Source organism: Chaetodon trifascialis, chromosome 21, assembly GCF_039877785.1.
Source record: "Chaetodon trifascialis isolate fChaTrf1 chromosome 21, fChaTrf1.hap1, whole genome shotgun sequence".
Lineage (NCBI taxonomy): Eukaryota > Metazoa > Chordata > Actinopteri > Chaetodontiformes > Chaetodontidae > Chaetodon > Chaetodon trifascialis.
The window spans coordinates 10,672,886-10,686,437 of NC_092076.1; the positions used below are offsets into that span (position 1 = coordinate 10,672,886).

Consider the following 13,552-nt stretch of genomic DNA (forward strand, 5'->3'; position numbering starts at 1 on the left):
AACAATCTGTTTCTGTCTTGTAGACTATCTGTATGTGTCTGATACAAGGACCAGAGCAGTGTTTGAGATGAGGAAGAGGGATGGAGGAGGAAACTTTATGATCAGACAAGGAATCACTGGCATCATGAATGTTAAGGCCTACACAGCTGACCTCCACAGCAGTAAGTTGACACAGAGGGAGGCACTGGAGTCTGCAAATAGTTTAATACTCCTGACCAACAGTAACTCATGCAGAGTGATAAGTACAGGTTAAAATTCTGACAGTTCTAGAAAAGAAGAGAATGATAACCATATCAATTTTTCAAGCCATAATAATCAGAGACTGCAGGGTGAGCAGGGCCACAGCCATAGTCGAGCAGTGAGTCAGACAGATACAATAGTCCAGAAACCCACTGACTATAGTGTCATCTTCCCGACAGCGATCACCAGCCAATGCAATAGGTTGCCCAATGGCCACTGCAGCCACTTTTGTTTCCCAACTCCGGCCCTCGGTCGAGTGTGTGGCTGTCCGTATGGCATGAAACTTCAGGACAATCAGATGGACTGCATCAAGGACGATTCGGTTCCCCCACTGGATAACAACTGTGGTGACTTCTCATTTGAGTGTGATGAAGGACGCTGTAGACCCAATTCCGTCCGCTGCGATGGAGTCATTGACTGCATGGATAAGACTGATGAGGCCAACTGCACTGATACAGGTGAATGTATTACAAAATATGTGTATTTGAGGAGTATTGGAAGGTAATCATTGAGCAATAATTGTTTTAATCCAACTGACTGACTCATACATGTCCACCAGGAGCAACCTGCTCTTCACAAGCGTTCACCTGCAACAACAAGCACTGCATCGTATCCCATTGGCGCTGTGATGGCATGGATGACTGTGGTGATGGTTCTGATGAAATGGACTGTCCCACTAAACTCCCCACCACCTGTGCTGCCAACTTATTTACCTGTGATAACAACAGGTGTATCTCTAAAGGATGGCTGTGTGATGGTACCAATGACTGTGGTGATGGCTCTGATGAACACAACTGCAGTAAGTATGTAGGGACTGTCCATTCTCAGCTCAGTCACCTCACTCAATGTGATTTTACTATATAAAATACTGTGCAAGCAAATATATTCTTGTAAATCTAATGTAACAAAATTCTGATAAATGTGTTGTATCTGTGATTGACAGATTCAACCATTACTACATGCCCTCCTACCTACTTCCTTTGTCCCGACCACCGCTGTCTCTACAACTCCTACGTGTGTGATGGAGTCCAGGACTGCCTGGATGGCTCTGATGAGAAGAACTGCGGTAGGAATCACTACAATGTCACTCTTTTCTGTGTTCTTTTTTGTTTATGTTGACCATTTTTTGTGTTGTAAAATACTTTGTAATGCTTAGTGACTTATCTCCATGCTTCTGTTAAGTACTTACCTTTTCCCTCTTATTTTTCTCCTTACACCCGAAGAGTTCTCCTGTAACTCCTATGATTTTTTGTGTGCCACTGGAGACCAGTGTGTTGCTGGAAGATATCAGTGTGATGGAGTGTTTGACTGCAAGGACCATTCTGATGAACGAGACTGTCGTAAGCTACCAACTCTCACCAATGACCAGTATATACAACAAAATGAATGAATGAATGTCAGTTGTGCTAATGATGTAACTATGACCGATTTCACCGCTTGAAGTTCTGTCAGCTTTATTGTTAATATTGTTCAATCAGCTAAAAGATTTCTCTTTCTGCTGGTGAGTTTTTGAAATTTAAAAAAAGTAAAGTAAAAGTAAGCCACTGAAGTTTCAGTCATTTTTAAATGTTTGTGGCCCCTCCAGCTACTCGAGGTCCAGGCCTCTGCCACAGTGATGAGTTCCAGTGCCAGACCGACGGTTTCTGCATACCAGAAGAGTGGGAGTGTGACGGCCACCCAGATTGTGAGGATGGATCCGATGAACACAACTCCTGCCCGCCTGTCACCTGCAGATCCGACTATTTCCAGTGTGCCAACAAGCTGTGCATCCCGTCATACTCGTTGTGTGATGGTGATAATGACTGTCTGGACATGAGTGATGAACAGAACTGCCCCACCCCTCCATTTAGCTGTCCTTCCCACCAGTGGCAGTGCCCTGCCAGCCAGCTGTGCATTGACCTGGATAAGGTGTGCAACGGCCAGGCCGACTGCCCCAATGGAGAAGATGAGTCACCGATCTGCAGTGAGTTTTAAAATATTCCATGCAATATATATTCTACTTAAGCCTTAGCAAAGAATATACCTATAAAACTGAATAAAAAATATATTGTGTTGTGAATAATCAAAAAATAATACAACATCTCAGATAAACTTTGGGTTGTAAAAAATGTTAAAAATGCACAGCACTAACTCACTGTCATGTAATTACACGAAGACCAAGATGATTGTTCACTGAACAATGGGGGCTGCAGTGATGGTTGCATCCAAGGACCCTTTGGGTCTCAGTGCACCTGTCCATCAGGATATGAGCTCCTCAACGACACCAAGACCTGTGAGGACATTGACGAGTGTCTGATCCCAGGCTTCTGCAGCCAGGAGTGTTACAACGAGAGAGGAACCTTTAGGTGCTACTGCTCACATGGTTACGATCTAGAGCCTGATGGACGCACCTGCAAAGTTGCTGGTAAACAGCACACACATTGCAAATGAAGTTGAAATTAAACAACGCTGAGTTGATTTAACACAAAAAGAAAATAGATGGCGAATAGAACATAAAATGCGTAACATAGAAAGATACTAAAAAAGTTTTGCACTGCATGCAAATGAAGCAGAATACTATTCATTTTTACGGTTTGTGTATGCTATTTCTATGTGAAATGCTTCTATATACACAAAGATACACTTCAGATTAGATGTTGGTGCATGGGAAATAAGATCTTTTTCTGCCTTTAGACAAACTGTCAGCTATACTTCTGGTTGCCAAGCGTAGCCAGGTCATCGGCCACCGGCTCAACATGAGACCACCCCGGATATACCCAGTGGCCAGCGGTTCAGACATTGTGACTGTAGACTTTGATCACATAACTTCCAGAATTTACTGGGCTGATGCCTCGCAGAAGAAGATATGGAGTGCTTATGAGAACGGCACGGATGAAAAGGAGGTAAGAGAAATGATGGCACAGATGAATTAAAGAGAGAGATTTCAACCTCTGGTCACAAAATGTCTTGAAAGGGTATAATTTGAACATACTCGCTGTATAGAAACACAAAAAAAACTAAATCAAGCTGTACAATATTGACTCAGTGTGTGCCTGTTGCTCTAGGTGTTCTCCGCTGGTCTGATGGTACCAGAGAGTATAGCTGTGGACTGGGTGGGTCGGAACCTTTATTGGACTGACTCTGTCATGGAGAACATTGAGGTCTCCACTCTGGATGGTCGCTTTCGGAAAGTGCTTCTCACTGAGAATATTACCAGCCCCCGTGGACTGGTTCTAGACCCCCGTAACCAGTAAGTATCTCTGTTGGACTAACTGACAAGGACATTTAGATTAGAGCTGACATATTTTTGGGAGTCTGGGCTCCTGTGGGATTCCAGCGGGATGGGAGTCAGGTTCACTGTTAATCATGTGAATGGCACATTTCAGCCTGTGAACAACAAGTCACAAGACATTTTATTAGTGCTCTTTATCACACTGCCTTTCCTTCCAGCACCAACCTGATGTTCTGGTCAGACTGGGGTCAGAACCCCAGGATCGAGCGGGCCTCCATGGATGGAGCTATGAGAAGTGTCATTGTCAGCACTAAGGTCTACTGGCCCAGCGGCCTGGCCCTGGACTACACCACACACAGGGTTTACTTTGCTGATGCCTACCTCAAGTATATTGACTACTGTGACTACGATGGCAGTAACCGCTATCAGGTCATGGCAAGTAACATGGTGGGTTTACTTTGGTTCTCTGCAACAAGGCAAGTGTCATTTTCTGAAGGTGGTACATAAGATGATAGCCTGAACACTCCCACCCACATGCCCACCTCATTCCAGGTTCTCCAGCACCCACACGGTATGACCATCTTCGAGGACAGCATCTACTGGTCAGAGCGCGACACCAGCAAAGTGATGAGTACGAACAAGTTCCATGGTGGCAACATCACTACTCTGCTGAGTGATGTGATCCAGCCCACGGGCATCGTTATGGACCATCCCATCAAACAGCCTGCAGGTAACTTCTAGTTGAACAGCAAATCTTTCTTGGAAGTGAATTTGAATGTTGTGAGTACGGAGGTAAAAGTGTGCACGGCATATTAACTCAGAGAAATGTAGTGCATGTAAAAACTCCACCATAATGGCTGCATTGTGGCTGTGGCTGCGTTGGATAGTATGTTGAAGTAGCATATCAAAGGTTAGAATAAATCTGATCGAAGGTGACACAGTGGTTTTTGCCTTTAGCCTTGAACCCATGCAGAGAGCACCTGTGCACTCAGCTGTGCCTGCTATCAACCTTGAGACCCAGGTTCCACACCTGCCACTGTGAGTCTGGCTGGAAGCTGGACACTGACAAACGCACCTGTGTCAAAGGTAAGTTTCTGAAGTAGCTTTATTTTATTTTTTATTTTTTTTACAGTGATTTCTGTACAAATATTCCCATGATTTAACCATGGTGAAATCTTGGTACAAATAAACCATGTGGACAAATACTCATTTTCTAATTTGGATTTATATACATTTGTCCTACAGCTCAGTATGTGTATTTCTGTGTATTTCTCTTCTATTCTAGATGAGGCTCCCTTCTTGTTGGTGGAGAGAGATTCAGTGATTCTTGGCATTCCTCTGGACCCCACTGACCCATCCAACAATGCAGTGACCCCTGTGTCGGGCATTAGACAGGGGCGTGACATCGACTTCGATGACCAGCAGCAGATTGTCTTTTGGGTGGAGAGCACTGTGAGTAGATGTCTTTAATTGAACATGGGAGAAATGTTTTATGCAACAATAGCTTTTGATTGAAATGTGATTAACAGTATTCCTATAGAGGAGAAAAAGAATCCCTTAATTGATAGATTTGTTTATTATAACATAGAATATAATAGATGTGTGACTGAGTACTGATGTGCACTTGTGTTTATTACCTTCTGTTTATGGGGGTTATTTTTATGCATTATTTGAACATCTACTTGTGTTGAAGCATGCTCTCTGATTTTGCTCCGATATCAGGGTTCTATATGGCAAGTGAAAACCAGCGGTACCAACAGGTCTGAGTTTGCTCCAGCTGCTTTCATTGGCTCACCATCTGGTCTGGCTTTTGATTGGATAGGCCGATTAATGTATTACACCAATCCCACTAGTAAATCCATAGAGGTAAGCACATCTTGAAACAAAATTATGATGTTTATTACTGACAGTACAATGGGAGAAAGAGTCCAGACAAAACTACTAGATTAAATGTGATAAAGGTTAAACTGGAATTATAGAGAGCCTGCTATAGTGTTGTTAGATTCAACCATTAACAAAAACAAACATGCTGCCTCCCCGTTTTCTGTTATAGGACATTAAGTCTTAATTCATTACAGATGTATCTTGGATTTCTTCTTTGTCAAATATAATCACTGCATTTTATTTATTTAGTATGCATTCATTTTGTGTCCTTTAATGTACAGTTCATGTTTTATGAGTGAAAGAGTTTTTTTCTTTACCTGCAAATTTTGTTGTTTTTGTGTTCCATCACTTCATTTCTGTTTTTCAAGTGAACAAACAAAACTTTTACACTTGACTTTTAGGTTATCCGTGTGGATGGAAAACAGCACTATAGGAAGATCCTCATTGCCTCCACTGGTAAACCAGAGGCAGTAGGAGAGCCCATTGGCATAGCCTTGGATCCAGTCAGAGGGTACAGCAACTGTTCACTGATACAAGAGAGCTATGGAGTATTTTGTGTGTTACTTTTTGTCAGTGGCATGAGAAAAACAGTGGAAGCGATAAACCAGGTGTCAGTTTCTTGGGTTAATTACATGCTCGTCCTTACCTCTGTGTTTTTGATGGTGAGAGCTTTACTCGTTAAATCATAATTACATGCTAAACTCACTGACACTGGAAAGACAGAGCCAATAAAACAAGACTTTATTAACTGAACTTTATTAAAGGACAAAGTGGGCTAATTGTTTGAAAGACAGTCAGGAAATTGGAAATAAAGAGGATTTATGTTTCCTGCAGCAACACGTCCATCTTAATCATATTTCTTTCGATATAAATAAACTTTAAGCAGTCATCAGTAACACATCACTGTCTGTATATATCAGAAATGTTATTTCTGTTTTACACATGGCTCAATTTGAAATCTTTGATATTTACAACATGATGACTGACTCATGTTTGACTGACTCTCCTCACTTGTTTCTAAGATTTACACTTTTCCTTCACAGGAAATTGTTTTGGACAGACAAGGGGTCAAACAGTGGAATTCCTCCAAAGGTTGGCAGTGCTGACATGGACGGAGGAAACCTCAAGAACCTCTATACAGGAAACCTGGTTAACATAGGATTCATCGCCGCTGACCCCCCTGCCAATAAACTGTACTGGGGTGTGGCGGGCTCAGGCGTGGTATGTGCAGTATACATGCTCAACTATTCTCAGTTACTGTGTTCAGCACAAGGTTCATTTTAGGGATTCTGAGGGGAATTCTCTTTAATTCTATTTCTTTTATGCATCAGCCTTTATGTAAATTTCACGGTGAAACATGTTCTATCCTTAATCCTTTTAATACTCAGTGCTACACTATACAACAAGACATTTCAGTTCATGTCAATCAGTTATCTGATGAGTTCAGACCAAGCTCATGCTTTTATACATCCGCACCGGTGACAGCTGTAGCCGGACGGATTATGTTTTCCGGTTGTCCATCCGTCTGTACGCAGTCTGTCCCATGAATGAGATTCTCATGAATGCAATATTTCAGGAACGCCTTAAGGGAATTTCTTCAAATTAGGCACATGCATTAACTTTCTACTTGTTATTAGGTGACTTCTTGTGCTAATCTTTTGCTTGTAGCTTCATCTTCATCGTAGCCCTTTCCTTGTTTGCCCAGATTGAGAGTGGCACCATGGACGGAGTTACCCGGGTGACACTGGTGAGTGGCCTGTCCCATCCGTGGGGGGTGGCAGTCCACGAGAGCTACCTGTACTACACTGACCTGGACTACGAAGTCATTGAGAGGGTGGACAAGGACACCGGTTCCAATAAGGTGGTGATGAGGAGTGGCATGTCTGGCCTCCATGGACTCAAAGTGTATGCCAGAGACAGTACGTGGATTCACTGTTTTCCACTTTAAGCCAGAGGCGTCTGTCCTTGTGCTTTATTTGGTGTTTTCATCCAGAATGTTATATAATCCAAATAATAATTACTGCCAGTGATTGAGTGATTAGGAGTTTAGTGTCCTTCTCAAGGGCAGCACACAGCAGGATTGAGCAGCACTTGTATTTAATCTTTTGAATGTAGCTTTTGTGTTGATTAGGCCTTTTACCTTTATAGTTGTCATTACTCTTTTTAATTAGAATAAGCAAATAATCTGCTGTTTTTGAAGACCGGGAGAAGATTTCCCTGTCCTCTGATTTCACCACGAAAGTATTTTGCATTATTACATTATTCTGTTTCTTTTGCAGAAAGTTGTTGAACATTTTTCATACAAGGAGACAAAACGCTGCCTCTTTCATCTGTTTAAATGTTGTTCAATTCTCCTGTTGCATGACGGCAATATGGACTCATATGATGCAGTAATGCTCACCTCCACCCCTCTCTTGTTTTCCCCCACCTCAGAGTCGGCAGGGACCACCAACGCCTGCAGCTCCAACAATGGGGGCTGTCCCCATCTCTGTCTGCCCAAACCAGACAATAAAAAGACCTGTGCCTGCACCACAGGCTTTTACCCCTCCCAAGATGGCTCACACTGTCAACAGTATGATTCTTTTGCAATTGTCTCCACCCCCAATTACATCCGTGGCTTCCACATTAACAGCTCGGACCACTCTGAGGCTATGGTGCCTGTCGGTGGACGTATGTTGGCTTAATAGTGTTGTGCATTATGATGTTTGACCCAGTTCTGCATATTAGCTACAAGTACCAAATTGTCAGTTTCTACAAGTAGTATTATTATCTTTTGCAGCAGCCTACTCCATGAAGGGCAGTTTGGACCTCCACATTGAGTCTGGCTTTGTGTACTGGACTGATAACAGCACCTCCATCGCATACAAGGGTATCTTCCGAGCCAGAACAGATGGAGGGGATTACAGCAGTGTCATCGACTCAGGCGTTGGAAGAAGAGGCATCCAGGGCCTCGCTGTAGACTGGATTGCGGGTATGAAGCCACTCTCCCACATCCATTATCTTTACAGTGAGGCTTTACGTGCAAAGATGTGTATTGATTTTGTCTCAACTCTAAACTCCTATGTTACCTGGCCTAACGCTAAAGCTGTGTACTTCTCATCTTTCTTGTCTCTCCACTCACTCTCTTAGGTAACTTATACTTCACCAATGCCTTTGAGGAACAGACCTTTCTGGAGGTGCTTTCTATCAACACCACCTACCGAATGATTCTCCTCAAGTCCTCCCATGACCAGCCCCGGGACGTGGCTGTCAGCCCCAGGCTGCGCTATCTCTTCTGGACTGATGGTGGCAACGCACCCAAGATTGAGCGGGCCCTGCTGGATGGCACCAACCGTACAGTGTTGGCATCAGAAAGCCTAGCGTCACCTCGCGGCCTTACCATTGATTACACCAATAATTTCCTCTACTGGACGGACGATGTTCTTGATATGATCTCCCGAATGGACGCAGAAGGCACACAGAGGCAGATTGTCCGGTATGGGAGCCGTTATCCGTCTCCAACAGGAATGGCTATTTTTGGAAACTACATGCTGTGGGTGGATAAAAATCTTGAGAAACTCTTCCAGGCCAGTAAGGACCCTGCCAATTCTGACCAGCCAGAGGTGAGAGCTAAATTCACTGAATTTAACACACAGTTTTAGCTTTCTCAATGATGCTGTTTTGTGATCTGCCCTTGACATAGCAAGATAATTTGTCTAAGTTTGTTCACACAATTTATTGAGGACTCAAATATTACTATTAATAATACTACTAATAACTACTGCTACTACTAATACTAATGCTAGTCATAAACAGTGCACTGCAGCATTATTTGGTTAGTCTGCAGATCATTTTCCTTGTTGATTCATTGTTTAAACTAAAGAAGGTGAAAAAAAATGCATGTAAGAAATTACAGTTCAATTTCTTCGTCTTGTTTTGTCTGACCAGCTGTCCAAAACCCAAATATGTTCAGCATACAATGATATAGAAAAGAGAAAAGCACAACATCTTCACATTGAGAAGCTGGAACAAACAAAAGTCTTTGATTATTACAACAGATTAATTTGTTGTCGATCAGCTAATCAACTAATTATTTCAACTCTTATCTGTCTTAAGCGTAATTGCTCATCTCTCACTTCCTCAGTTGTTTTCCAGTCAAATGAGAAACTAATCTTTCTTTGGACTGGACAAAGAGGAAATCCTCCCTTTGGCCACAGAAAAAACAGATGACTAAAGCTCAATAAATTTAGTGGTAGCAATAACAATAGTAGCTGCAATAGTAGTTACCAATGGGAAATAGTACATTTTGTATTGGTCAGAAGTAACAGGAGTGAAGGCTGGGTTGGTTGGTGGAAGAGTTGAAACAATTAGTTGACAGAAAATTAGCCCATGGCACTAAATAACAAAACAGTTTTTTTCTTTTTCTGGTTCCAGGTAATTCGAGACAATCTCGATGGGCTGCTGGACGTCACTGTCTTTGACAGTGACGTCCAGCCAACATCTGCCAACCAGGTGGGCTTTAACCCATGTCACGATAGCAATGGAGGGTGCCAGCAGCTCTGCTTCGCCATAGTAGACCAGGAGAGACCAAAATGTAGTTGTGCACATGGGTCACTCCTTAGTAATGGAGTATTTTGTGGCTATGGGCAAGATGAGTTTATAATTTTCACCACAGACTACACGCTGAATAGCTTGAGGTTAGACCCCGCAGATCACAGCACCCCCTACCCAGCAATGAACTTGGGCTACGGCTTGATCGCTTTGGATTTTGACTTCAAGGAGAGGAGGATTTTCTTCACACAGTATATCGGTGTTGGTCAGAGCAGAATTGGTTACATCTCCACGTCATCCCCCACCAGCCCGCCTGTCATCATAGCTACAAGTGAGTTACTGTTTTACTGTTCTTTTAATGAATTTTTCTGTTTCCTGTTTTAGCCTCACTTTCATCTCATTTTCCACTTCCTTCATGACTTATTATTTTTGTCTGTCTTTATTCAACATCCTCTTCCTCTGTTACACTGCTCAGATTTGGATGACCCAGAGGGATTGTCCTATGACTGGGTCAACAAGCGTCTCTACTTTACTGACTACTCTAGCCGCAATGTCCAGGCCATAGGGGTGGATGGGGGGAACCGCACAATCATCGCCCATGCAGACCGTCCCAGAGGCATCATTGTTGACCCCTGCTATGGGTAAAAGCTCTTACTTCTCTACCAGGTGTCTACAGATTGGACATAGATGTGATGTACTCACTATGATGCCATCATCAAAGTATATCCAAGAGGTCCTCTCCTCCCTTCTCACTGCACTCCTTCTCTGCACAGTTACCTGTACTGGACTGACTGGGGCACTCCAGCTAAGATAGAAAGGGCCACACTGGGTGGAAACTTCCGCACTGCCATCATCGATAGCAGCCTGACAACGCCAAATGGCCTGTCTCTGGATCATGATGAAAGGATGCTGTACTGGGCTGATGCCTCATTGTATGTGCACTGTTTAAATATATACTGTATTGCAGCAGATCCTGTGCTGTTCACATTTTTTGACAACTCCTCTACTCCTTCCCAGGGATAAGATTGAACGGGCCACTCTGACCGGTGAGAACCGACAAGTAATCTTGCAGGGGGTCCAGTACCCCTTCGCCCTGACTGTCTTCCAACAAGACATCTTCTGGACCGACTGGACTGAGAGAGCAGTCTTCAGGGCTTCGAAGGATGATGGTTCTGGCTTTACAGTGTTGGCTCAGGAGCTGCAGTACCGACCAAACGACATCCACATTTATTCTCCATCAAAGCAGGAGAGCTGCTCCAGTTCCTGTCAGCAGTTCAATGGAGGCTGCAGTCATGTTTGTGTTCCCGGTAAGCACAAACTCTCACCATCCCATTTACACCAGGTATTAAAATGGGATCTGTATCTGGATGTGTTTTCCAGAAAACAAAGAATCCAATCTTGCCTTTGCATTTACACCTGGTATTTTTCATGTGTTCTCATTGTCTTCATTGAGGTCGAATCTCTGTCCTCCAAAGCAACATCAGCATATATCTCTGTATCTGGACGTGTCTTGTATACATGACCTTGTCTATTGTGAATGCAGCTCTCTTTTTGGTCCCTGAAATTGTGCCTGTGGCCTCTCAATATAATAATTCAAAATAAAATCTTACATAAAACCTCTTGAAGCTTTAACAGTGACAGACAAAATGCTTTGAGTCAACTTGAAGTTAGACCATTCTCTCTGAGACTTCAGAGCAAGCAGAGAGGTTCTGAAGATCCTAAACGACACAAAGACACACAGTTTTACTAATTAAAAAGACAGATTATCTCTGTTTCCTCCAGTTCCTTTCCATTCTTAAAATCCCTCTCCTCCCATAATCTCTCCTGCAGGTCCAGTGGGTCCAGAGTGCCAGTGTCCTCATGAGGGGAATTGGTACCTGGCCAACAACGGTAAAGACTGCATCCAAGACACAGGGAAGCGCTGTCAGCCACAGCAGTACACTTGTCTCAATGGTAATTGCATCCCAGCAACCTCTAAATGCGACGGCTTCGACGACTGCAATGATAACTCGGATGAGCTGGAGAGAGTGTGTGGTGAGACGTTTAATTTGACTTTAAACCACGTAAGCAAGCAGTTCTAAAAATGCTGTACATAAACACTGATGATTTTTGATGCCATCATGGGAAAGGGGCACTCATTTTGTTGTTAGCTTTGAACGTTGATAATGTCTGTTTGTTAAACTGCGTGTTGTAGCTTCTGCTTGCTCTTAGAATAAGCAGAAAGCCTAAAACATAATTCTAATGGCAACAGAGTAAATCAGCACTCTGTTGTTCGTCCTGCTCAGCCTTCCACACCTGCTCGCCCATGCACTTTACCTGTGACAATGGGCGCTGCGTGATGCTGCTCTTCACCTGCGACCACAACAATGACTGTGGCGACAACAGTGACGAGAACGACTGCTCCTTCCCCACATGTAATCCTGATAGTGAGTTCACCTGTGCCAACGGACGCTGCATCAGTGCGGACTTTGTCTGTAACGGCGTCAGTGACTGCAAAGACAACGCCACCTCTGATGAAATCAACTGCCGTGAGTGACGATCAAGCTGGCTGAATTATTTACTGGTGGACTTATCATTGTTCTTCATTAGACTAGGATTGACACTGGTTCTGTGTTTTTGATCCTGTGGTTGATGGTGGTTTTGGCATCTTTGCCCTCTTCAGCTGACAGGACGTGTCCCCCAGGCCAGGATAAATGTGACAACACCAATATTTGCATCTTCCCTGAAGACCTGTGCAATGGCTTCAACAACTGCGGGGACAACAGCGATGAGAATCCTCTCTTCTGTGGTAAGTTGGACACTTGAGTGAGAGTATAAGAGCGAGAGAAAGAATGTCATGCTGCCAAGTTTATGTTTTACCTGATGAGTAGATTCAGATAGATATTCAGATAGAATGCATGGATATATGTACAAATCTGTGGATTTGTGCTACAGAGACTCGCACATGCTCTTCGGACCAGTTCCTCTGCGATGTAGGAAAATGTATCCATGCCTCTTTTGTATGTGACTCCATCCAAGACTGCAAAGATGGGACAGATGAACCTCCCTCCTGCCGTGAGTGCAGAGTCTAGACTTGCCCTATACAGAAAGTGTCATGAGATAACTTTTGTTGTGATTTTGTACTATATGAATATAATTGATAAAAAAAAATTGAAAAACCACATTTGATATTTTTGCTTTTTAGACTGATGCAACTTCAGATTTTTTTCAGATTTTTTTTAAAGAATGGTTATCAATGACATGTTAATAAGACCTTATTCATACAGTGAATCAGTGATTAGCATGTGCTAAAATTTGTTCCTTGTCTAGATAGAGTAGATCTTGTAACGCCTCCTGTAAATGATTTTTTTTCTTTGTTTCTGTGCAGAGGATCAAATCAGAACATGCAGTTCCAGTCAGTTTACATGTACCAATGGAAACTGCATTCCCCACTCATTGGTGTGTGATGGCAACAATGACTGCTCGGACAACAGTGACGAGGCTACTGAACTGCAGTGTGGTGAGGGTTACACTGGAAATCTGTTTATTTTATGTGATTTGTTCGAGGCCAGAATATACTTGAATTCTTTCCGCAGCTCTATCCCACATCTCATCTGAATTTTCCCTCTTCATACACTTCTATCACGTATGCTCTCAAAATCGGTACAGCTGAATGTGGACCTTGCACATTTGTGGAATTGTATAGTT

At 43.1% G+C, this 13,552-nt stretch overlaps 1 protein-coding gene across 1 annotated transcript in view; it reads left to right on the forward strand.

The window, feature by feature from the left end:
- Positions 1–13,552, forward strand: part of lrp2b (low density lipoprotein receptor-related protein 2b) — a 42,218-nt gene that overhangs the window by 15,352 nt on the left and 13,314 nt on the right. Inside the window, exons 20-48 of the mRNA XM_070990369.1 lie at positions 24–161; positions 420–698; positions 800–1,039; positions 1,184–1,306; positions 1,464–1,580; positions 1,826–2,203; positions 2,396–2,644; positions 2,914–3,122; positions 3,285–3,469; positions 3,670–3,898; positions 4,004–4,181; positions 4,409–4,537; positions 4,737–4,903; positions 5,174–5,317; positions 5,737–5,846; positions 6,379–6,556; positions 7,041–7,254; positions 7,769–8,005; positions 8,115–8,306; positions 8,465–8,937; positions 9,749–10,196; positions 10,341–10,506; positions 10,639–10,797; positions 10,883–11,172; positions 11,696–11,899; positions 12,151–12,393; positions 12,528–12,653; positions 12,800–12,919; positions 13,233–13,364. Coding sequence (XP_070846470.1) covers positions 24–161; positions 420–698; positions 800–1,039; positions 1,184–1,306; positions 1,464–1,580; positions 1,826–2,203; positions 2,396–2,644; positions 2,914–3,122; positions 3,285–3,469; positions 3,670–3,898; positions 4,004–4,181; positions 4,409–4,537; positions 4,737–4,903; positions 5,174–5,317; positions 5,737–5,846; positions 6,379–6,556; positions 7,041–7,254; positions 7,769–8,005; positions 8,115–8,306; positions 8,465–8,937; positions 9,749–10,196; positions 10,341–10,506; positions 10,639–10,797; positions 10,883–11,172; positions 11,696–11,899; positions 12,151–12,393; positions 12,528–12,653; positions 12,800–12,919; positions 13,233–13,364 — 6,057 coding nt within the window. The remainder of the gene's footprint in view (positions 1–23; positions 162–419; positions 699–799; positions 1,040–1,183; positions 1,307–1,463; positions 1,581–1,825; positions 2,204–2,395; positions 2,645–2,913; positions 3,123–3,284; positions 3,470–3,669; positions 3,899–4,003; positions 4,182–4,408; positions 4,538–4,736; positions 4,904–5,173; positions 5,318–5,736; positions 5,847–6,378; positions 6,557–7,040; positions 7,255–7,768; positions 8,006–8,114; positions 8,307–8,464; positions 8,938–9,748; positions 10,197–10,340; positions 10,507–10,638; positions 10,798–10,882; positions 11,173–11,695; positions 11,900–12,150; positions 12,394–12,527; positions 12,654–12,799; positions 12,920–13,232; positions 13,365–13,552) is intronic.